Genomic DNA, 25,298 nt, shown 5'->3' with positions numbered 1-25,298 from the left:
AGGAAGCCCTGGAGGAATTCCTGGAGGTATCCCTGGAGAAATTCATGAAAAAAAATCTTTGGAGGAATACTTGAAAAAAAAACCTAGAGAAATTCGTTAAGGAATCCCTGGAGAAAATCCTGGAGGAATCGATGGATGTATTCCTGGAGGAATCCCTGGAGGAATTGCTTAAGGAAACTTTGGAGGAATTCCTGGATGAATTCCTTAAGGAGTCCTTGGAGGAATTCCTGGAGCAATCCCTGGAGAAATTCCTTGAGGAATCCCTGTAGGAATTAATGGAGGAATTTCTGGAAGATTCCCTAGAGAAATCCCTGGAGGAAATCCTGGAGGAATCCGTGACGAAATTCCTGGAGGAATCCTGGAAAAAATATTTAAAGAATCCCTGGAGAAATTCCTGGAAGAATCCCTGGGGAAATTCCTGGTGGAATTTCTTAAGGTATACTTGGAGGAATCCCTGGAGCAATTCCTGGAGGTATTTCTGGAGGATCCCCTGGAGGAGCCCTTGGCGAAATTCCTGGAGGCGCCCTGGAGGAATTCCTTAAGGAATCCCTGGAGAAACTCCTGGAGGAATCCCTGGAGAAATTCCTGGTGGAATTCTTGGAGGTATTCCTGGAGGAATCCTTCAGGTATCAGTAGGTCGGCTCCAGAGGCACGTTCTCCTCCATTTTGGAATTTCCTGAGGAATTCCTGGAGGAATCTCTGCAGGTATTTTTTAGAGGAATCCTTGCAGGAATCCCTGGAGGAAGCCCAGGAGGAATCCCTGGAGGTATTTTTTGAAGAATTTCTGGAGGAATCCCTGGGGGAATCCCTGGAGGAATTCCTCCTGCGTGCCCCCCCCTGACCGAGCAACTTTATTCTAACTTAACCGAGAAACATGGATGATCAGAGCTGTTTTTAACTAGTAAAAATAAAATTCTCCTGCATCCTCGTATTTTTTTAAATGTATGCAGGAATTCCTTCGAAAATTCTTGAAGGAATATCTTCGAAAATTCCTGAGGGTATTCCTTCGGAAATTCCTGAAGAAATTCCTTCGGAAATTCCTTGGCGAGTTCCTTGGGAAAATCTTGGATGAATACCTTTGGAGATTCCTGGAGGAATTCTTTCAGAAATCCATAGAGAAATTCGTGAGGAAATCCTTAGGTAAATTCCTTACGCAATTCCTGGACAAAATAATCCCAAACTTCCTGGAGGAATTCCTTCGGAAAGAAGCTGGACGAATGTCATTGAAAATTTCTGGAGGAATTCCTTCGGAAAGTCCTGGAGGAATTCCTTCGGAAAGTCGTGGAGGATTTTTTTCGGAAATACTTTTTGGATTTTTTTTGGAAATTCTTGCAGCAATCCTTCGGAAATTCCAGGAGGAATTCTTTCGGAAATTCCTGGAGGAATTTTTTCAGAAATTTAGGGAGGAATTCCTTCGGAAATTGCTGGACGAATTCCTTTGGAATTCCAGGAGGAATTCCTTTAGGATTTCCTGGAGGAATTCTTTCGGAAATTCCGGGAAGAATTCCTTCGGAAATTGCTGGAGGATTTTTTTCGGAAATTCCTGCAATAATTTCTTTGGCAATTACTTGAGGAATTCCTTCGGAAATTGCTGGACGAATTCTTTTGGAAATTCCTGGAGGATTTTTTTTCGGAAATTCTTTTTAGATTTTTTTTTTTTTGAAATTCCTGGAGGAATACCGTCGGAAATTTCAAGCAGAATTCCTACGAAAAATCCTGAAGGAATTCTTTCGGAAATTCCGGGAGGAATTCCTTCGGAAATTGCTGGACGAATTCCTTTGGAGATTCCCGGAGGAATTCATTCGGAAGTTCTAGGAGAAATTCCTTCAGGAATTCCTGGAGGAATTCTTTCGCAAATTCCTGAAGGAATTCCATCGGAAATTGCTGGATGAATTCCATTTCCAATTCCAATTCCTTCCAAAATTCCTGGAGGAATCCCTTCGCAAAATCCTGGAAGAATTCCTTCGGAAATTTCTGGAGAAATTCCATCGGAAATTCCTGAAGGACTTCGTTCGGAAATTACAGGAGGAATTCAATCGAAAATTCTTTGGCGAGGCACTTCGAAAATTCTTGGATTAATACTTTCGGAAATTTCTGGAGGAATTCTTTCAGAAATTCCGGGAGGAATTCCTTCGGAAATTGCTGGACGAATTCCTTTGGAGGTTCTTGGAAAAATTCATTCGGAAATTCCAGAAGGAATTTCTTTAGGAATTCCTGGAGGAATTCTTTCAGAAATACCGGGAGGAATTGCTTCGGAAATTCCTGAAGCAATTCTTTCAAAAAATCCTGGAGGAATTCCCAAAAAAATTCCAGGAGGAATTCCTTTCAAAATTCTTGGAGGAATCCCTTCACAAATTCCTGGAAGAATTCCTTCGGAATTTCCTGAAGGAGTTCCTTCGGAAATTCCTGAAGGAATTCGTTCAGAAATTGCTAGGGGAGTTCCCTCGAAAAATTTTGGATGAATACCTCCGGAAATTTCTGGAGGAATTCTTTCAGAAATCTATAGAGAAATTCCTGAGAAAATCCTTGGATGAATTCCTTAGGACATTCCTGGAAAAAAAATCATTCTAAACTTCTTAGAGTTATGCTTTTCATGACTCCTGGAGGAATTCCTTCGGAAATTACTGGACGAATTCCTTTGGGAATTCCAGGAGGAATTCCTTCGGAAATTGCTGGAGGATTTTTTCGGAAATTCCTGCAATAATTTCTTCGGAAATTACTGGAAGAATTCCTTCGGAAATTCCTAGAGGTATTCTTTCGGAAATTCCTGGAGCAACTCCTTCAGAAATTCCTGGAGGTATTCCTTCGGAAATTCCTGGAGAAATTTTTTCGGAAAGTCTTTTTGGATTTTATTTTTGCAAATTCCAAGAGGAATTCCCTCGAACATTCATGGAGGAATTCCTTCACAAATTCCGTTAGGAATTCCTTCAAAAATTCCTGGAGGAATTCTTTCGGAAATTCCGGGAGGAACTCCTTCGGAAATTGCTGGACGAATTCGTTTGATGATTCATGGAGGAAATCTTTTGGAAATTCCTGCAGGAATTCTTTCGGAAATCCTTAGGGGAATTTCTTCGGAAATCCCTGGAGAAATCCTTCCGGAATCTCTTGGATGCATTCCTTCTGAAATTCGTGGAGCAATTATTTCGGAAATTTCTGGAGGAATTCCTTCGGAAATTCTTGGAGGAATTTCTTTAAAAATTCCCGGAGGAATTCCTTTGGAAATTCCTTCGGAAATTCCTGGAAAAACTCTTTTGGAAATTTCTGAAGGATTTTTTTTTAATTCCAGGAAGAATTCCTTCAGAAATTCCAGGAGAAATTCTGTCGGAGATTCCTGGAGAAATTCCATTGGAAATTTCCAAAGGAATGAATTTCCGATGTAATTCCACCAGGAATTTTGCGAAGGAATTCCTTCAGGATTTTCCAAATAAATTCTTCCATTTATTTCCGAGAGAATTCCTCCAGGAATTTCCGTTGCAATTCCTCCAGGAATTTCCGAGGGAAATCCTCCAGGAAATTTCGGAAAAATCCCTCCACAAATTTCTGGAGGAATTACTCTAGGAATTTCCTCAAGGGAATTCCTCTTGGAATTTTCAAAGGATTTCCTCCTGGAATTTCCGAAGGAATTCCTTCATGAATGTCCGAAGAAATTCTTCCATGAATTTTCCGACGGAATTCCTCTACGAATTTCCGAAGAAATTCCTCGAGAAATTTCCGGAGGAATTCATCCAAGAATTTCCGAAGAAATTCTTCTAGGAATTTTCAAAAGAATTCCTCTTGGAATTTTTAAAGGAAGTCCTCCTGAAATTTCCGAAAGAACTCCTCCATGAATTTCCGAAGGAATTCCTCCATGAATTTCCAAATGAATTCCTCCAGGAATTTCGCGAAGGAATTTCTAAAGAATTTTCCGAAGGAATTCCTACATGAATTTCCAAAGGAATTCCTCCAGAAATTTTCCGATGGAATCCCTTCACGAGTTTCCGAAGAAATTCCTGAGAAATTTTTCCATGAATTTCCGGATGAATTTCTTCAGAAATTTCCGGAGGAAATCCTCCAGGAATTTCCAAAGGAGATCCTCCGGCAATTATCAAAGAAATTCCTTCTGCAATTTCCGAAGGAATTCCTCCTGGAATTTCCGAAGGAATTCCTTCATAAATTTCCGAAAGAATTCCTTCAGGAATTTCCGAAGGAAATCTTCCAGCAATTTCCGAAGGAATTCCTCCTGGAATTTCCGAGGGAATTTCTGCAGTAATTTCCGGTGGAATTTCTCCAGGGATTTTCAAAGGAATTTCACCTGGAATTTTCAAAGGATTTCCTGCCGGAATTTCCGAAGGAATTCTTTCATGAATTTCCGAAAGAATTCCACCGGGAATTTTCGAAAGAATTTCTCCAGGAACTCCTTCACGAATTTCGGAAGGAGTTTCTCCATAAATTTCAGAAGGAATTCCTCCAGGACTTTTGCGAAGGAATCGCTCAAGGATTTTCTGAAGGAATTCCTCCATGAATTTCCGAACGAGTTCCTCCATAAATTTAAGGAAGGAATTTCTCCAAGTATTTCCGAAGGAATTCCTCCAGGAATTCCCGAAGGAAATCCTCTACGAATTCACGAAGGAATTCCTCCAAGAATTTCCGAGGGAATTCCTCCAGGATTTTCCCGAAGAATTCCTCCATGAGTTTCCCGAGGAGTTTGTCCAGGAATTTCCGTAGGAATTCCTCCAGGAATTTTCAAAGAAATTTCTCCTGGAATTTTCAAAGGATTTTCTCCTGAATTTCCGAAGGAATTCCTCTACGAATTTCCAAAGAAATCCCTCCCGGAATTTCCAAAGAAATTTCTTATGGATTCGCCTTGAAATACCTCCAAAAATTTCCGAATGAATTCCTCCAAAAATTTTTGACGGTTGTCCTCAAAAAATTTCCTTAGGATTTTCTCACATAATCCCCAAACGTGTTTCTGAAGGAATGTTTGAAGAAGTTTCTCAAGTTTTCGTAGGAGTTCCGCAATACATTTTTGAAGGAATTTCTTGAGGAATTTCCGAAGAAACTTCTCAAGGATCTTTCGCTGGAATTCCTTGAGGAATTTCAAAAAGATTTATAAAAAAAAACCGAAAAAATTCCTCAACGAACTTATCAAACAATTTCTCACGAAATTTCCGAAGGTATTCCATAAGACATTTCAGACATATGTCAAAAAAAATCCAAACGGACTCTTTTAACAATTTCCGAATTTTCTTTATCAAGGCTTTTTTAAAGGAATTCTTCAAAGAATTTCCGAATGAGTTCCTCTAGGAAATAAAAAATCACAAAAAGCATTTCTTCAGGAATTTCCGAAATATTTTTTCAAGGAAGTTTTGAAAGATTTTTAAAGAAATTTCTTATGGAATTTCAGAAGGGATATCTCATGAGACTTTTAGTGGATTTTTTTCAATATTTTCGAAAGAATTGCTTCAGGAATTTGGGAAGGAATTCTCACAGAAATTTCCGGATGAATTCCTCCAAGAATTTTTGAAGGTTTTCTTCAAGGAATTTTCGGAAGAATTCCTCACGAAAACTCCGAAGGAGTTCCTCAAGGAATATTCTAAATCTATTTCAAAGAAATTCCTCAAGGAATTCCCGAAGAATCTTCTAAAGGAAATCGTAGAAGAACTCTCGACGTCCTATGGAATTTCTCAAGGAGCTTTAGAAATGAAGGAATTCCTCAAGAAATTTCTGAAGAATTTGTCAAGGAATTTCCGGTGGAATACCTCAAGGATTTTCGAAATAAATTCCTGAAATTATTTTTAATTGATTCCTCTAAAAATTTCTGAATGCATTCCTCTAGCAACATCCAATGATATTCCTCCAGGAATTCTCGAAGGAATTCCTTTAGAAATTTTCAAATATTTTTTTCCGGTAATTCCGAAGGAATTCATTAAAGGATTTTTCGAAGAAATTTCTCCAAAAATTTCTTAGGGTATTCCTCTATTCTTAGTTTGATTGGAATTTTTGAAAGAATTCCCAGATAAATTCTTAAAGTATTTTCTGGAGCTTCTCAAACGGATTTCTGGTGGAATTAAAAATGATTTTTGTAAAGAATTACTGGGGAAATTCTCAAAAGAATGCATGGTAAAATTCGTAATAAAACTTCTGGAGGAATTTTTGAAGAAATTTGTGAAGGTATTTTCCGAAGGTTATTCCGAAGTTTTCCGAAGGTAATTTCTGCTGGAATATCTACATTAAAATAACCTGGAAAATATTAAAGAAATTTCTGGAGAAACTGGATAAATTCAAATTCATGATGGCATTTGTTAAGAAATTCCTGAAGCAATATCTTGAGGAATTCCTCAGGATTATAATCATATATGATTCTTCCATTGAACCATTCCTGTTAATCACCCATTTTTCATACTTCACTTTTATTTTTTTTAATGATGAAGTATTTGAACTCCTTGTTACTGTGGTTTTCAGTGTAAGGATGCTTGCCCCCCCCCCCCTCCCCTGGCCGAAAAGCTGGCTACGCCCTTGATCCTTGGAGAAATTCTTGAAGGAACTCTAGAGAAATTCCTGAAGACATTCCTGGAGGAACCCTGGAGGTATTCCTGGTGGAATCGCTGCTGGAGTTCCTTGAGGAATCCTTGGAGGAATTACTGGGACAATTCCTTGAGAAATTCCTGAAACCCTGGAAGAATTCCTGGGGGAATGCCAGGAGGAATGCCTGGTGGAATTCCTGGAGGAATCCCTAGAGAAATTCCTGGAGGAATCCCTGGAGGTAGCCCTGGAGGAATTTTAATTCCTTAAAGAATCCCTGGATAAATTCCTGGAGAAGTTTCTTGAGGAATCCCTGCGGAAATTCCTGGAAGAATCCCTGGACGAATTCCTAAAGGTATCTCTGGAGGAATACTTGGAAGTATTTTTGGAGGAATTCCTGTAGAAATTTCTGGAGGAATCGCCGGAGAAATTCCTGGAGGAATCTCTTGAGGAATCGCTGGAGGAATGCTTGGACGATTTTCTGGCAGTTTCCCAGGAGGAATCCTTGGGGGTATTCTTGGAGGAATCTGTGGAAAAATTCCTGGAGGAATCCCTGGAGAAATTCCTAGAGGAATCTCTGGAGAAATCTTTGGAGGGATGTTCGGAGGAATTCCTGGAGGAATCCCTCGAGGAATCGCTGGAGGAATTCCTGGAGGAATGCTTGGATGATTTCTTGGAAGAATCCCTGAAGTTTTTTATTGAGGAATTCCTGGAGGAATCTCTGGAGGAATACCTGGAGTAATCCTTGCAGAAAAGAATGCGAATCTTCACAAGAATCAACGATTTTTTTTTCTCATAAATTCCAAATTTTTTCTCATTAGTTGCCGAAGAAACGTTCAAAATAATATACGAATATTTTCCCGAATTATGCCGAAAGAATCCCTCAACATAATGTAAGATGAATTTGCAAAGTAATTGCTGGAGAAATCCCTCAAAAAAAATTATGAAGGAATTTCTAAAAATTGCCTAAAATAAATTTCAAATTATTTTTCGGAAGAGTTTTTAAAGAAATTTTCAAAAGTAGGTACTTCTGAAAGGATTTTATAATTATTGCTGAAAACGTTGTCGCAGGAAAGTTGAAAATAATGTCTGGAAATATCTGAAAATATTGAATAAATTCGCGGAAAAATTGCTTAATGAATTCCCAAATAAATTGCCAAAAGAATTATTGATGAATTTGGCAAAATAACTTTAAAACGATTTACGACAATATTTGTTAAATATTGCCGCAGGAATTTCAGAAATTGCTGTTGAAATAATTATATTTGTTGGCGAGCGATAAGCGAATCGTAGATTTTGTCAATTTATTCCGGCGTATTGGTAGAATTACAAAATTCCTGTATATAATTTAATTATTAGTTAGGCAATTATATATAGTAATAAGTTTTCTTACGTTTGGTGATTCGCCAGCTCAACAACTTATATCCAAATAGCACTTGATAGATCCCCTTCAATGTACTGTTAAGTTCAATGTTTACGTTATTTTTAGATTCATAAGCTAGTAGATAATTCATTTTCTCACCTTAGGTAAGTCTAGTAATTCATAGGACGTTATGAAAGCTATTACAAATTCGTAATCGTTAGGGGTCAACTAGGTGTTAACTGTAATGTAAGAATAATTTAAGCACTTCTTGTCAAACCTTCCTTAATAGTACACATTTTGTTCGTTAATACCTATCATATAGATAACCACTGAATGTAATTTATAGGTTTAAGTGCGTTTTAGAAGATATGGTATAGTTTTAAGAGAAAATTTGATTAACTTCGTAACGTAATAGTTCAATTTTGTGTTTCTCTTTAGTTTTCCGTATACAATAGTTTGCCCTTCTGGGTTATCGTCCGTGTGACGATCCCCTGATAAATACACGGGTGTGATCGTATGTCACTGTTGGAGCTCGCAGGTATGGGGCCGTTGGGGTTGAACGGATCAATTGACGTGGCGCATTCAACAATATTATTTCCCGAAGAAACTTATAAAGGAACTACGAATAATTCCTCCAAATACTACCGCTGGAATTTCTATAAAAATTGCCAAATAAATTTCCCAAAAAAATATTTAAGCGTAGAATTAGCTTTAAGTTGAAATAACATAAAATAAAAACCAAAAATGATTTCGAGAATTTTGAATAAACTTCTAAAAGAATTCACAAATAAGTTTTCCGATCAAATTTAAATAAAACTAGCTGTACCCGGCAAACTTTGTCTTGCCTACTGCGTTTTTTGACGTTTTAAGTTTCTAGTCAAGACCAAATCCCCGGTCCCCGGTATGGAAGATCAATTTTCAAAAACTATCATTTTTTCCATGTTTTATGCCTCATAAACCTTCCTTGGGTGAAAACTAACAGAACAAAACTAAGACGACCAAAATCGGACCTTCCGTTCGCAAGTTATGCGCGGTCCCACGTATGCCACTGCATTTTTATATATATAGATAATGTCGAAGAGAAAATAATTGTTCTTGGACTTTTTATGGGAATTTCCGAATTCCATACCATATTCATATTTATTATGGTTATAATAAGTGATTGCACGCGACGAAAGGTACAAAACCCCTGGAATTCCGGCAGCTGTCTCCGATTGACCATCGCGGAAACCCTCCACACCGAGCTTGACGGTGTTCCCTCTGATGGTCACATTGTCCAAAAACCTCCGAATTCACCTCCAACACTCTTGATTTGCAAAATCATGATGTTGGATGTGTCGCAAGCCAGGTTTCGTAATTGTTCGGGAAAAGGCCACTATTTCCGGGTAGCCCCAGGTTCCCGAAACATCCGGGATGGTGGTCAATATGTCCAAAAATTTCTGAATATTCCTCCCAAATACTTGATTTGCGACACTATGTAGAATGGGACATGACAAATGTGTTTTTTAGAATTATGCTATGCAAAATGTCAGGTGTCAGGAACTTGCGAAATGTGTCTCCTGAAGGCACCCCAAACGTGACCCAGAACATCCGAAACCAGAACCAGGTAATCCCAATTTACTCAAACAATGCATTTGCAATAATAAAACGATAATTGAACACATTTGCAATCTTTTTCCATGTGTTTCTCACAAATAATCAGTGATTAAAAGGAAGTTGGTCCATTTTTGACCCTATTTGACCCCCCTTCAATAACTCAAACCCCAAGAACCAAAAAACCATTTTGATATTTTTCCATGCAACTAGGGATGTAGCGCGGTCTTCATTCCAAATTTTGTAAATATCGGTTGAAAAATGAAGTCACGGCGATTTTCTGAAATTAAATTTCTAACTATGACCAAAACGGGTTAATCAAAGGTTTTTCTTTCGAGTGGCATTGTTGTGTAGCTTATGGCAGTTGAACTGTTAACTCTATGGTAGATTTTTTCCGTAATTACACTGATAAAGGTTTTACTAGCAACCAAACTGCATAGTTCATATGAGATTTTTCCTTCTTTTAAAAATAGGCTGTGCATTCGAATTACACTGTTACGAAATAGTGGACCTTCCTTTCTTAGTCAAGCATATGGAATCATGAAACACATGGGAACAAATGCCCCAAATGGAAGATAACGTGCCTCTTTAGTCGGCCTTCCAATGTATATGAGTAGACATATAACTAATAAACGAAAGAAAAAATTATCAAAACTAATGATCAATTTGTTCGCAGGGTGACTGTGTTATGAAAATAAACAAAAAACATTAGAAAAACTGTGAAATTCTTATAAGCTTTATAAGAAGAGAGAAATTTAAAACCATCTCGATTAAACCAAGTGTACGAGTGCAAGAGCCACAATTGAAATGGGCAATACAAGGTTTGCCGGGTCAGCTAGTGAATACATAAAAATAAAGAATCAGGGAACAAAAACTGTGTGCTAAAGTTTCCAACTGTTTTTTTATTTGTCAAGGACATGTATAAATTGGAACAATGCAAATGTACACACATTTTTCTGATTGGAAATTATTGCCAAAGAAAACAAATTTTAAACGCCCAAATGTATGCACAAGAAATCAACCGTATACAAATTATAAGAAAAAGTTAAACATTTTCAATCCAACGACAGTATCGCAAACGTAACATGGACATGCATGAGGAGTACACAGGGTGTGAATTTACCATATATAATATACTAATGTTTCAGTTCAGTTCAGTGAAGTGAAGTGATCTGAAAATTTTTGAAGATGTGCACCCAGCTGGTGGTAATCATAACATAACCCATTTCTTTGGGAATTTTGAAATAAAGCATTTTTGGCTTTAAAATAAAACTCCTTAGCGTTAATGTGGTCAGGGCGTTAACAGTGAACACTCAAAATATACAAAATTGGCATTTTATAATATTTCGCTTCCTGAGGGGGCGGTCCAGAATGTCGAATTGTTTAAAAGTCCATATTCACTAAAACTGATGTGGTCTGGGCGTTAACAGTGTGCACCCAAAATAACCAAAATTGGTATTTTATTATATTTTGCATCCTGAAAAAAAAAAATTTTTTTTTTTTTAACTGAAGAGCTGGTTACTCAGTGAGTAACTTGGAGTAACCACGATGACACCACTGGGCGAGATCCCTGCGAAATATTGCAGTTCTCGGTGGAAGATATATGGAGGCAACACTGAGGGTTTTACCTCGGATAGTCACCTCACATGCGACGGCTTCAATGCCTGTCATCGGATGAAAATCGACTCTGTAAAATGAGTGCTGCTTCTTGATCCCTAGAAGCACCCCTCCGTAAGAGTCGGATCGATCAAGGCGAATGATATTATAATCGGGAAAAGGTAAGGTTACATCAGGTGTCAGCCATGTTTCGGATAGTGCAAAAACATCGCATTGTAAATTGTAAACTAAAAATTTAAAAACGTCTAATTTCGGTGTAATACTACGACAGTTCCAGTGTAGAACCGAAATCGTATCTTCGACCTCGGTGGTTAAATTAGCCATCGAAAGATACGATTGTCGCAAGGAGGGGCATTTTAGAAGCCAACTGCTTCAAAAGAGGGGTCACGCAAGGAAGAAGTCCTTTTACAATGTTCTTCACGGAGTCTGAAGCATTGAAGAAGCTGAGGATGATGTCTACAATGCCAGAGAGCGTAAACAATGGCGCACCCTGAGGTTGCTCCTGGTGCTCCGAATGCTGTCTTTCCGGTTGAGAATTCGAAAAACGTGGGACATCTGGGATTTTGGATGTTCCCGGGAGTGTTGGAAAGTCTCGTTCGTCCTGGATTTTGAATCCCGGAGGGGAACGTTTTGTGGCTTTCTTACCACTCTTCAAATTTGTCATGGTGGGTTGGGGGTCGCTGCTAGGCAGATTCCGAGGTTTTTTGGTGGGTCTCTGGAGCCTCATCCGTTTCCTCGTTTCACCCTTGAAAACAAAGGGAACCCCGTCCCCGACCTCAGAGTCAGAGCCCTGATCATCGAGAGATAAAGACGAGTAGATGTTACGGGATTAAACGGTCGGGGCAGCTTTTTTCAGCATTTCGGCGTAGCTTCGCCGTGATCGCTGCTGCAACGATCGTTTTTGATGTTTTTTCTGCTGTATGTACCTTGGGCAATCAATCAGATCATGTGGACGGTCACTGCCACAATAAACACACTTGGGCGGCGTTTTACACGCACCGTCCACATGTCTCTCCCCGCATGTTGCACAGCGAGGTTTATTGCTGCAGTACTGGGCGGTGTGGCCCAGCTGCTTGCAATTGATGCAATTCATTACCTTCGGTACATACAGCCTCACAGGTAGCCGAAGTTTGCCAATCACCAGCAGATCTGGTAATGCAGATCCGGAGAAGGTCACAGAAAATTCTTCAGATGGTGTGTAAACCTTCTTCTCGCCCTCCTGGGACACCGAATGCAGTTGCCGGCAATCCAGTATCTGGACAGGAGGAAGAGAAGGGTTATGGAAACGACCACAGCCTTGCATGATCGTTTCGCAGGTCAAAGATGCGTCGGCGACCTTCCCCGAAATCTCTATCGACGCGCTTGGTAGGTAAACGAAGTACTCAAGTGTAAACAACTCGCAGGCCACAATCTCATTAGCGTGTTTTCGGTCGCCTACTGTCACCCGAAGCTTAGCTGTACCGACCATGTCAATGGAGACAACGGAAGAATACCGCTTAGTCAGATCCTTGCTGATTTGAACGGTGTTCAAACGTTTGCCTTTGGGTCGGAAGAAAACAACATATGGCCCGCCAAAGTCGGGAGGGTAGGCCTTGAGGCGGGGGGACGTCGAAACAGATTTACTGTTGGTGTCCATTGCAGAAGCACCAGGGTGAAGGGAGACAAAGGGATTAGCATTTACATCGCCTTGTTGGCTCGAGCAGTCCGATGCCAATAACGAAGCTTCGTTGATGCGGTACGATGTTCCCCCGCCATCATCATCATCGCCCATTGTGGTAGCTAACTACCACCACGGGTCACTCAAAAATCTTAAACTACCACTATCACAGGGACGAGAAATAATCAAAAAACAAGGGACAAAATTAACGCTACAGGAAAAGTGAGAAAAAACTGCTTATGTACCAAATTAAATCTAATCAAAGAGTCAGTGGAGAGGGGTGAACAACGAGAGGTAACTTTATGTACTTATCTTTGTGCACTCTGTTTAGCCACAGGCTCGACGACGACAGGTCCAAGCGATCGGATGGCCCGCACAGGGAGGAAGCGAGCTGCTGTTGAGCGCCCGACGCTGCGCTGGTGTGCGGCGGTTGAACGCTCTCTGCTCTTCTCTCGGTGGGCTGCTGCTGTCGACGACGATGAGCTTGGGTACTCACTGGAAGAAGCCGATCACGGCCGCGCGAGCGGCGCGGTGTGCGGGGGGTGCTGCACTGATGTGCTCGATAATCGGTCAATGCGCCACGTGATAAAATGAAAACGTGAACTTTACTCAAACTAAACGAACTTTTGCGGCAAAAATTGTGGCCTAGCCAACCGCACGCGTCCCACTAGGGATTTTCACTTCAACACTTGATCACTCGGGAAACTAGCACTGGAAAAAGCCACCGAACTGGATAGTATCGGGAGACAAACCGGACGAACGAAAAGTTGCGACTGTCTCGCACGAACGCTCGCCAAAGAGTGGAGTGCCAATTATAGTGCCAATTATAGTGCTGTTTTGTGTGCGATGTTGAGCGACGTAAGCGGGGGCTTTTAGTCCGTCGTCGTTTTTGACCCGGTTTCGCGCGGAACCTTTTTCCGGTTCCGGGTGGTCCGGGTGTTCTTGCTAGAGTTCGAGGTTTCCGCGCCTGAAGAAGAGAGTGCGTGGGCACGTTTTGACCCGGCTGCGGACGAGGCCACAGTGCCGATCGAGTTATCGCTGTCCGTCATCATTTCCTGATCAGTGCCCTCTTCCCTGTTGCCTTGACGGCTCAGGAGAGAGTGATTCTTGGCTGGGGCTGGTTCGCTGCTGACTTTCTTCTTTGTTTTGGGTTTCTTGGTCTTCTTCGCGGTGGTTCCTTCGGTGGTTTTCTGTGCTGTGTTGGTAGATCCGGGGCCATTGGTCTGGATCCAAGCGGCGACCTGGTCGGCCACCTTGGGGTCCTGGATGGTTAGTCGGTAGCTATCTTGGCTGTTAGTGCTGGGGGGAAGTGTCATTGGGGTTTCCGTGATTGCGTTAGCGTTTGTGGAGTTTTTCGGGGTAAGCTGCTGTTTTTGGAGTTCGGCGATAATTGAGTCCTTGGTCCTGAGGTCCTCCTGAAGCTGCTTAACGGTGGCCGTAAGCTCGGCAACCTGACGGATGAGTTCTTCGACGGGTCCGTGGGTATTCGCTGCCTCCAATCTGGTCTCGAGGGGGCGGTTCTGGAGTGCAGCCTCCAGGTCAGTCATTCGCTTCTCTCGTTTTACGGCGTCGTTCTCCAATTTCTTAACCATGGCTTGCAGCTCGGCAATCTGCACGTCCTTACTGTTGCTCGTGACACCGGCGTAGCTGTTTCGGTTTTGATCTCGCTGTGCGGCCGCTTCCCGAGCCTCGAATTCCCGCCTTGCTTGCGGGTACGAGATGCCCTGGTCAACCCTGATGACCTGGATTGCATTTTCACGCTTGTACGCAGGGCACTCTCGGCTCGATAGGGCGTGCTGGGGGCTGTTGTTGCACGTTTTGCAGCATGCCGGTAGGGTACAGGTCCTCCTCTGTTGTGGCAGCGCAGTTGCTCCTTCTTCTGGGGTTGGGTTAGGGGCCTGATCTTCCGGGTGAATTTGGCTACACCTACCGCAAACCTTGGCTGGGGCCGTGCAACGCTTTCCGGTATGGCCGAACGTCCAGCACCGGAAGCACTGCATCGGGCTTGGATAATACGGCCTGGTACGACACCTCGACCACCCGAAGTCAATATGCTCCGGGACTACCGTGCCACTTATGGTGAGGATCAGCGTAGGGGTGTTCTCGAGTATGCCAGTGTTTCCGTTTCTCCGTTTAATCCGACGAACCTCTTTAACGCGTTGGCCGTTGAGTTGCTCCGCGATGTAGTTCTCCTCCAGGCCGATGGTGTCCGCATTAGACACGACGCACTTAACTTGGTTGAGGATCGTGTGCTCCTCAATCACCACATTTGTCCCGTCGGCGAGTTTATTCATCCGTAGGAGCTTGTCGAATTGCGCCTGGCTCCGAATCTTTAGCACGTACGAGATCCCCTTGTTTTCCTTAAAGGCACCGTAGATCGGTCCACCGATGAACTTTTCCACACTCAGACGGAGGAGGAAGGGGTCGGTGGGGATGGCGCCGGAAACAGCCCGCATGCGCAGGTATTGGAGTTCGCCGGAGGTATCTTGGGGGTCCATAAACGAAGGTAATAGTCGATCTGTGTACTCACCGTTTCGTATATTCCGGGTATATGTACCACCGGGGCCTCCTGGATCCCCGGGGGGTTGAGGGGTGGGGCCATTCGCCGACATGGTGCCGGCGGGCCGGGACTGTGAGGTAGGGCCGCTCAGTCGACCGGCCTTCACTGGAACCTTGGTGGAAAATCTGTCACTCGCAGCACACGATATGGTTCTTCACAAAAAACTCTCCTCTCTCACCGCAGTGGCTCGAAAGGGAGGACCTACGACGGCCTAACCGGCACTACCGGTCGTAGGGGGAGGGGTAGGAGGAAGGATCTTTTAGAGGGTTGGGGTGTAGGAGAGGGTAGAGGAAAAAATAGGAGAAAAAAGTTTTGGGGGGGGGAGGGGGAGGGGGGGTGTAGTGGTAGGGGGGGGGACTGGTCTGTCCCTGGGGGTTTGGGTTCCTTTCTGGGGCCCGAAAAAGGCCTCTTCACTGGCCGAAAAAACAACCACTGGGCACTATATCGCTTAATGGGTTAATCACTTAATGGGGTTGGGCCCCTTTTCGTAGCCCTACTGATCTTCCGGAAGGTCCGGAAGATTTTTCTTCTCTATGGGCCCCGTTGCCGAGCACCCACGCTAACCACGTTTTTTGGACTTTGTTTTCACTTTCGTTTTTCTTCTTCTGTCACTTTTTCACTAGCCCCGTGGGGCACTTATTGGCCTTCCCCACCCTCAGGCGAGGAAAGGCAAAGTCCGGGGTGGCCCCGGCCACGTCCCGGAAGCACTCCCCACACGACCGACCGACCGACGACGCGAAAGGAAAAAACGATTTTTATGATCCCACGTGGGGATGCGAAGCGAGAAAAACGGTGGAGGAAATAACCCGGAAAAATGCCTTTATGGCCACTTCCGCACTTTGTGGGCACACGCGGTCACCAACCACTCGCGATCTGCTGCCACTCCGTGGGAAACTTCCCGTAAAAGCACAACCGAGGTAATTTAATTACCGAAAATGCGCGAGCTCGATAAGAGACGACCGTTCTCGATCAGAGCTAAACTGGCACTCGTAGTTTAGATAATTTATTTATTTATTTATTTACTTATTTATTTATTTTTTTATTCATTCATATTTATTAATTTGTTTATTTTTTTGTCCAAATGCTTTATTTATATAGATGATTTATTTACATTTTTTTTTATTTATTACAAATAGTTTTTCATATTTATCGTAGAGTTTCTTTAAATATTTATTTTCGAATTTTCAATTTTTTTTCAATTTATTTAGTCTAGTCTAGTCTAGTCTACACATACACAGCCATTCATTGAAAGAATCCTGGAAAATGATAGATTCGACTACTTCTACCATTTTTCTTGTCATTATTAATGCTTGCAGTACATTGAAAATGCATTACAAGCATTAAAGCGGCCAGGCCTACTGTGCAGCGTTATTGATTCTACAATAAAACCATTAAGGCGGGGACATCTCGTACCAACCGCTCAGTTTTATATAGAAAGCCAAATACGTAAAAAATCGGTGGGGGTGACGATGCTAAGAGGGTTAATGTCACCCCATAGTCCTTGGAATCCTGGGATGGAACACAGGTATTTGGTCCGTGTCCTGGCCCTTGTGCCTAGGTTTAAGCGCCTTTGCTCGCTCTCTGAAATGAAACAAAACACTGATTTCTAGGAGTTGAGGAGCTGTGACGTAATACAAACAAGTTATTTAATGGTTTATGAACGTCGCCCCGAAAGAAGAAGTTATAAAAAAATATTATGTAGCCTGAAACGATCTCACCAATTCGCCAGAAAACTCCGTGAAAGATAGCCATTAATGCAACATCGTCCTCCAGAAAATTCCAAGCTTTTCACTGGTATCTTGAGTATAGTAGCGCACGACGTCACTGCTGCTTTGAGTTTTTTTTTCCGCCACAGGGCTTCTCATCCCCTTTCAAACCAGCATAAACAGAATCGGGAACACCAGCTGGATTTTAACTCCGAAAACACTTTCACGGCTAGTTGCTATAGGTACTCGTCGTCTGTATAATGAATCTGTATTCTGGCCAAGAACGATTCGCGCTCCTTGCACTGGAATGCGCCACATTCGCGGTAGCCACTGGATCACGCACTGATTTTATTTCATTCCGCAGCTCCAATCCACACGCGGCACAATCTTTAGGAACGTAAAATTCTTCATTTTACAACCCGAATCACTTGTGAAGAGTACTTTTTCTTCAATTCGCTTAGTTAGTTAATTTTTCACTGTACGAACTGAAGGTTACGCGGAATCGAAAACAAAAAAAAACGTGACAGCAAATGCAAAATGCAGCTACGTGCGCGCTCAGCTTGCTGCGATCTTTCAATTTTTTTTTTTTTTTTTTTCAATTTATTTATGCCAAAATTGCGGAGACAAGTGTAGGAGATTCAAATTGTAAAGGCTATGCATGCAGCCAGTTTTGTCGGAGTTAGCTTGTAAAATAGTATAGGTCATCAACCAATCCCTGTTAGTGTGTAAGTTTTCGTTCGTGCATCATCGTATCTCCGTTCGTCGTCATCTCCATGGTCTCTCCCTCTCTCATCGACTCTCATGACCCTAACCATGAAATTTTGTGCCAACTCATGGTGCCTATAAATGGAATGGGCAAAATAGGGTCGGTCTCTAATTTTTGTACAACGTCCGGAGGAGTGAAGACAGTGACGGTTCGCGGTTTAGTAGACTCCAAAACTAGACGTTGTAGTTACGCGTAAGTGTAACGGGATAAAACTTAAATCTAAATCCTAAAATTATAATAAAACTTACGGTCTAAATGGTGTATTAAATCAGCTAAAATACCACGAAAATTTAAACACTTAAAACATTAAATTAGTACGGACCAATTGTGACAATCACCACGGACGGTTGAGAATGTGCACCTATTGTTCGTAAAGTTAATCTCATCCGCGATAAATGTAACATTGGTTGTTAACGTACGAAAAGATATCTAACGAGCAATTGGTGAAGAAAGGTAATTGAAACATAAACTGCAGTGAACAAAAGTGGTCGAGCGGACAGAACATGATTTCAGTGGTATTCCGTAAAGACTGATGCTGTCCTGCTCACGATTTGGTGCAAGCTCGTTTGATGAAGACCACATAGAAAAGTGCGCGCGCGATCGGTACCACTCCCCGGACTCGGAACTGTGGCCCACGCTACACTGGCCAAACCGTCTTTTTTTGATTCCCGTGTCAAGTGTGAGAACAGAAGGAAGAAGAGAAAAGAAATTTGAAGCGGAAGTGAAAGAAGAAGGTTGAAGCAGACGATCGTGAGGATTAGGAGGTTTCGAGGTTCCAGCATGTCGACCATCGCATCGAACGGCCGCAACGGTGAGCTCCCATACTTGTGAATTGCCAATAAAAATCCCTAACAATGAGTGCACTAAAACTATTGAACTTTTTTCTTAGTTTTAAATAAATTACTTTGTGTGGCCTGCTAAACCTTAACTGAGTGTTATTAGATTATTTTATGTGAAGAAAATCTTGTTTCCGCCATTTTGTGATTGTATTGTCCGCCTGGCCACCGAATATTAACGGGAAGATTGTCCGGGAGAACCGCTTAGCAAACGACCCTGAGTAAAAATGTGTTGACAACCCCTGCTTCATTGACTTTGTCATAGGTCAGGGGTTCCCACCAAGCTTTCAGTAAGTATCACACAGAAAAGTTGAAAAGGCATAGACTTCTAAAAGTTGTAGAAACCGTCCCTCCTTCCAAAAGTCTCTGGGATATACATATAGACGTGAGTTCCATTTAGATTTACTTGTGAGTTTTCGATTCCCAGAAAATAAGTCAAGGTTGAGCAATAGCCATAATCTACCTTAATTCGTAAATTTGATCAAAATTCATTAGTACTAACAATGAGCTATATGATTTACTGTCTTCACAAACCAGCTTAAGATAGTTTAAGTCGTGAAAGATGACATCAAAAGAATAAATATCTCTTTTCATCACTGCTATTGCTATAACTCATATCATTAAAATCGCACTTGTCATTTTTTGCCATTTTGCAGCAACCTGCGGAAACAGTTCGAAACCACGTTTTCCCCAAATCGTAGGCGCATTCATGGGGAAGACTGCTCAAGAAATTTTTCATTTTTGGTGCCATCATTTGTTATCCAAAGTGCTACAAATTCTCGTCACAGCGAGCAAATCAACACACCGGACTCATGTCCCAAATTTTCCCGAGCCGATATCATAAACTTTGATTTATGAAGTTGAACCCTTCCCATGCGCCGCAATACGACCCTTCATCGGGAAAACGCTCAGAATGAAGCAAAATCGCTTTCGCCACCCCCCATGCTTAAAAGATGGACGGAAATGTCTTAAGCTAACCTAACCAGAAAACCCCAGTCCATGCCCAAAAACGTCGCCGCATCTTTGTTTCAATAGTTACACTAATTTTCCCCCATTGGGCTGGGAGGTGGTGTGTAGCAGCTTACACCATACATCACTTTTCCTCCTTCTCTCCATCAGTGTGTCAGCCCTATGTGGGGCGACGAATGGTTTCACATTCGGGTTGAATTTCAGTTTCACACCAACAACTTCGGCTGGCTCGGTGCGTCATCTCGTCCTTCATGATTGCACTACATCCATCCCCTTCCACCGGTTTCCAAGGACCAATTCGTTCTTCTTTGTCGGCAGACGTCTCCTCGATAGCATAGTCCCCCAATTTTCTTCATATTTTCTCAATTTTCCAACCCTACCTCTCACCACGGGCCCGGAATTTCTCCGACAGACGACCAGCCCGGAACCAGCGATCCCTTTGGTCCGACCGAAGTGATGTGTGGCGAGTGTTTTGGAGTGCTATAAATCATTTTGTCGCCTACATGTGAAATTTTGTTTCCGATGGGCAGCATCGAGTTTAGATAAGGCATCTCATGGCCGTTTCATGATAGGGCAAAAGGAAGAACTTGAAACGACCACATGTACGCACATGAGAAATTGTAACAGGATTCAGTAGTGAAGACAAATGTTGGGAAGAAGCGGGTAAATTGAAATAACTTTTAAGGATCTGCTTTCATCTCTGTGGAGTGTGGATGGATATTTTGGTTTTGTTATATTAAAGACATTTTTTCTTTACATTTTTTCAAATGTTATCGACATTGCTAATTTAGAAAAAACTTTCCGTTTTCCGGTAGAACGAAAAGCTACCACAGCTGTCAAACTACTGATTTTCACTGAGGCATCATCGATCTAACCAAGCGGATGCCTTGGATAAACAGAAATACACTAGAACTCCAATGGCGCTGTAGTCACTTTCACAAGAACAGCTGGACTTCTGTGGCTAGTTATTCTACTCTTGGATACGACGCCGATGATCATTGTTTATTGTTGGTTTTCTGAGTAATTCATCTTGCAAGCATACTTTGATTTGGCCTTCAGTTTCAATGATCAGATGATTTTCATTGCTGCGATAGGACTTTGACAGCTGCGGTAGAACTCTGCGGCTACCACAGACTGGATTTTTTTTTTCTTAAAATCCGCAATACATGATTGTGGCCTTCGTGGCCGAGCGGTTAGCGGCGTCAGTCGTTTAGGTGTCTCGTAAGCCTCGGAGTGTGGGTTCGATTCCCGCTCCAGTCGGGGAAAACTTTTCGTCAAACGAAAAATTCTCCACTGGGCCACTGGGTGTTATATGTGTTGTCCGTTGTCTAATGTTGTAATTTTCAGTCTGTAGAGGCCAAGGTCGAAGACGGTGTAATTATCTTTTTGTTTATATTTTTCATCATAGATCATGACGGCCCACATATCCACAGCTCTAATGGCGTGGGTATTCAGCATGACCGAGGTGTGAGTGTGACGGTGCAGGACCTTTTCGTAACAGAAATTTCCTTGACTTCCTTGCACGGTGTACAATATTGAGAAGGTGATACCTTTCGGAAATCTTGCAATTTTTTGATGACGTAACTCAAAACGTTCATAGGCGTGAACACAATGATCTAGTACTACTCACCAAATTTGATCTACGTGAAACGATTAGAACGACGTCACATGTTTACATCAAAAAATGATGTTTACATAGGTTCCTAGCCTGCCTTGTGATCTTTATGCCGTGCTTCCTTGGGCATAGAGTATTGTGCCTGTTTCAAGATATACAAATAAAAATGGTTATTGGCAGATGAAGCTCCTGGTTAACCCTCGAGCAGTCGTGTCTTCAGCCACCCTCAGCGACACCGCACACTCGCTGTGTACCACAAGCGAGCTTTTTTCATGGTGCGTGTACTCAGTACACGCTCCCGGGTTAATAACTGTGAAAGTGCTCATAGAACTGCGCTGAGAAGTCAGTGGGGAACCAGAAAGCATTGCTTCAGAGAGGTGTCAGTCTCAGTGCACATCGCACCCTCAAGGTTAGCTGCTTTGGGGAGTCCATCAAGGTAGCATGCTGGCACTTAACCAGTTTCCCTAGTGGTTTTTACCACTCCCTTTTTCCTCGGATGACACGCAGAGTAGACATCACGCCTACTTCCAACTGCACAGCAAGTATCGAGAATTGATATCGCGTGCATAGCAATATGATCTTCCCACAAGTAAAGCCCGATTAATCAGCACATAGAAGGACGTGCCGACAGTGGGGCCTCCACCTGCCCTGGCCCTTACCGGGGATCCCCCAACCCAGTAGACCAACGCCACGATAGCAACGCTACCAGGACGTTCTCTCCGTGACCACTTAAACGGGTCGATTTCGACCGCAGTGCCTCGGCATGACCTACGAAGCCGACTCCGAACCCCTGGATCACCTCTTGTACCGTATCTGAACTAGCCATTCTCCGAGTCCACGCGCCACCTCCTCTGTAGCTCCAAGACGATCCCAAGCGGCACACAAGTCACAAAGTACACACCAAACGCTTTCAGCAATATTTTACTGAATTTTTCCGAGCTGAAGGATCCAGCAAAATTTTTTGCTGAACTTTCAGCAAAGTTTGCTGAATTTCAGAAAAACATTACTGGTGATCAGCAGAGTTTACTGAACAAATCAGCAAAATTTTGCTGAATTTCAGTAAAAATTTTGCTGAAACCTTCAGCTCGGCAAAATTCAGCAAAAAGCAAAATGTTGCTGAAACCCTAAATCGATTTTTGGAGTGTAATGTCGACAGCGCAGGTTTTTGGTTGGTCACGAGTCATTTTCAAGTTTCTGCCTTTGAGTTAGAATTACATGAAAGTGACTCCTTTACAACCGAAAACCAGCGCTGTCGACACTTCTGTGTGACTTGTGTGCTGCTTGGGATGTTGATGATAGCCATTGAAACGGCATTCCAGCCAAACTCATCCCTACACATCCTCTGGACAAGATTGTCAGGAGTTGTGTCCTCCCCGCATATGGCAAGCATGCGGTCTTCCAGCTCATCGCCGCCTAAAACAAGTAGGTTTAGCTCCGCCTGCTAACTCCTGTCCTGACGGCTCCCTCACCCGCTTCGGCGAGTGCTTATCAAAAGCAGTCGCATCCACCCGCATCCTTAGGGCTACCTACCTAGAAAAGCGAAGGCCTTTGTCTGGGAAGACGTCGTATTGTCGTAACCTTTGATTTCGCTGGTTCTGTCGCTGCTGCAGTTTCCACGAGTTTTTTATGGTCTTGCTTGGCTTCAGTCATTGACTTTCGAAGTCGCAACGGGGCCTGCTTGAGGTACTTACTTATGTAGGACTTCAAGGACGCAAAGTCAATGGTGGAGCCAAGCTGATCGCCACAGCCATCGCCATAGCCATCGCAGATAGAGCCATGGTATGGGATGTTTAGTTGATCGGGAATGTAATCCTGGTATGGAATGTAATATATTTGTCAATGAGCATCTCTCAGTATGAGAGACACCTGCGTCTCCACTTGACAGAAATGTCTTGCATTTTTTTTTTTTGAGAGGTGTGACATGACGGACATGTTCTCTCCTCGTTTGCCAGGAAAGCGTCAGTGTGAAACCTTAATTTTTTTTCTCTTTCTGGCTGCAAAATGGCAAAACATGTCATGTGCAGGTCCATTTTATGAGCCGATTTTATGAATGATAATTTGACAGGAGGTGGCTTCCTAACCCGTGAAAATCAATAGTAGTCCTGTTCAACGACGCAAATTGAACTTGCTCGAACTTGCTGCATCTTGCTCTTACGCATTAGTCAAGAAACGTGTAAGAGTGGGATGCAGAAACCTACGTCGTTGAACAGGACTAATATCATCATCAAATTGTTGTCACTTCGTAAAATGGCTCATTGTGGAGACGTGGCGCTATTTTAGCAAGTGACAGTTGCCGACGAAATAATAGGCGCCCATGACTTTGTCTCCGAGGGAAAAGGGAGTGGTCTTCGGTCAGCGTTCGTTCGGATGGGACGTATTGCAGTATATCGAGAAGCGGGACGATTCTTAGGGGCTGTCTGTCCATAAACCACGTGATCATTTTTTGGGAGATTCTGATCCCCCCGCATGTTCTTTCGTTCATACAAAAAAAAATTGTGTAGACCGTGGTCTTTTCCCGAAACCCACCGCCCTCCCCCTACCCCCCCCACCCCCCTTACATGTCCACGGGGTTTATGGATGGCATCAGCCAGATTCCCACACTTCCCTATCGACATACGAACAAACTTTCCTCCGTTGTTTGTTATGTATGTAGTGCCATATGATAGTACTGGGTTAAATAAAGCATTTTGGTCATGGATTACTCTACTTGTTATTATTTATGTCATGTCAACTAATCTGGTACATAGGTTGCCTTTTGCTTAGGTTTTTTATTACCTCAGTATTTTCCTCTATGCTTATTACCATTTTTACATTCTTATCACACATCTCATACTCTAAATTCCTAAAATCTTCAATGCAACAAGACCAGCTTGGTGGTGTAGTATAGCCGTTTCTGATTCATTTGAAGAAGGTCCTAGGTTTCTAGTCCGTCCTTTTTCTCCAACTTTGTTTCTCTCCATCTACTTTGTCTCCCTTCTTTACATAAACTAATCATAAACTGTTTTTATATGTTCATAGCCTTCGCTAGAACTAGAGTCGGATGGAAAAAGTAGTTTTTCTTCCTTCTAACATCACAGCTCTATGTTAATCTATCACATCACGCCTACAAGTTATGCAACCAAGCAAAATGTGCATTACTGGCGCCACCAGATTACTCAATCTCTTGAACGAACACGAGTAAAAAAAGGATGGACGATGGAACTCTTTCCTCTTCTTTCATCCCACTCTTCACCAAGAAGAATGAGTGAGAAAAATTCAAAAGCTGATGGAACGGTGTGGTACCATCTCCAAGGTATACATCACGGTATACAATTTCACAAGGCAAGCTAGTTACCTAAGAAAACTGTAGCAGAGCAGTAGGCTATGCTAAGGTGACGAAGAAGACATTTCCTATTATTCGTTGTTAGACCTCCAAAGAAGGAGCACCTAATAAACTATTATTGTTAACAGTAATGTCTTATTCTGAAGTCTACAATAATTTTGGCGGCGAGAAGTACGAACTGAAGTCAACCTCAAGTCACTCGATGGAACAATCTTTGGAGTACTATTGGAAGAAATGCCCAACGACGACCTGAAGAACGCCATCCTGCGGCCGACGGATCTCATCGTTCAGCAGCAGCAGCCGATATCGGCACTAGAACGGTCTGAAGCATCCGCTGACGGAAGTGAGAAAATAATCGAATCGCTCGCCTCCGGGATTCAAGAGTTTCAGTTCGATCCTGACAACGGTTTATTCTTTGAGTCGTGGTATTCAAGATACGAAGATGTTTTTAAAGAGGACGGACAACTCTTGGACGACGCTGCCAAGGTGAGGTTACTTCTCCGAAAGCTGAGTACGACGGTTCATGAGCGGTACGTGGACAGTATTCTTCCAAAGCACCCAGCTGGATGAAACCGTTGGAAAGCTCATGAAACTGTTCGGCCGTCGGAAGTCAATTTTCCATGCAAGGTACCAGTGTTTGCAGTATGTATTTCAAGAACGAAGCAGACGATTTTACCTCGTACGCAGCAAAGGTGCGTATCCAGCGACCAGTTCAAGGCACTTCAATTCATCTGCGATCTACAATCACCTCGTGATGCTGATGTTCAAGCAAGGCTAATCTCCAAGCTAGAAG

General features: G+C 42.7%; 1 protein-coding gene across 1 annotated transcript; it reads left to right on the top strand.

Moving 5' to 3' along the window:
- The first annotated feature begins 24,739 nt into the window (after positions 1-24,739).
- Positions 24,740-25,075, top strand: LOC134289631 (uncharacterized). Its single transcript, XM_062855771.1, has one exon. The coding sequence runs from the start codon at positions 24,740-24,742 to the stop codon at positions 25,073-25,075; it is 336 nt and encodes a 111-aa protein (XP_062711755.1).
- Positions 25,076-25,298: the final 223 nt, after the last annotated feature.

Source organism: Aedes albopictus, chromosome 1 (genome assembly GCF_035046485.1).
Source record: "Aedes albopictus strain Foshan chromosome 1, AalbF5, whole genome shotgun sequence".
NCBI lineage: Eukaryota > Metazoa > Arthropoda > Insecta > Diptera > Culicidae > Aedes > Aedes albopictus.
Note: the sequence above shows the minus strand (reverse complement) of the source record. Positions and strands in the feature narration are given on the sequence as shown.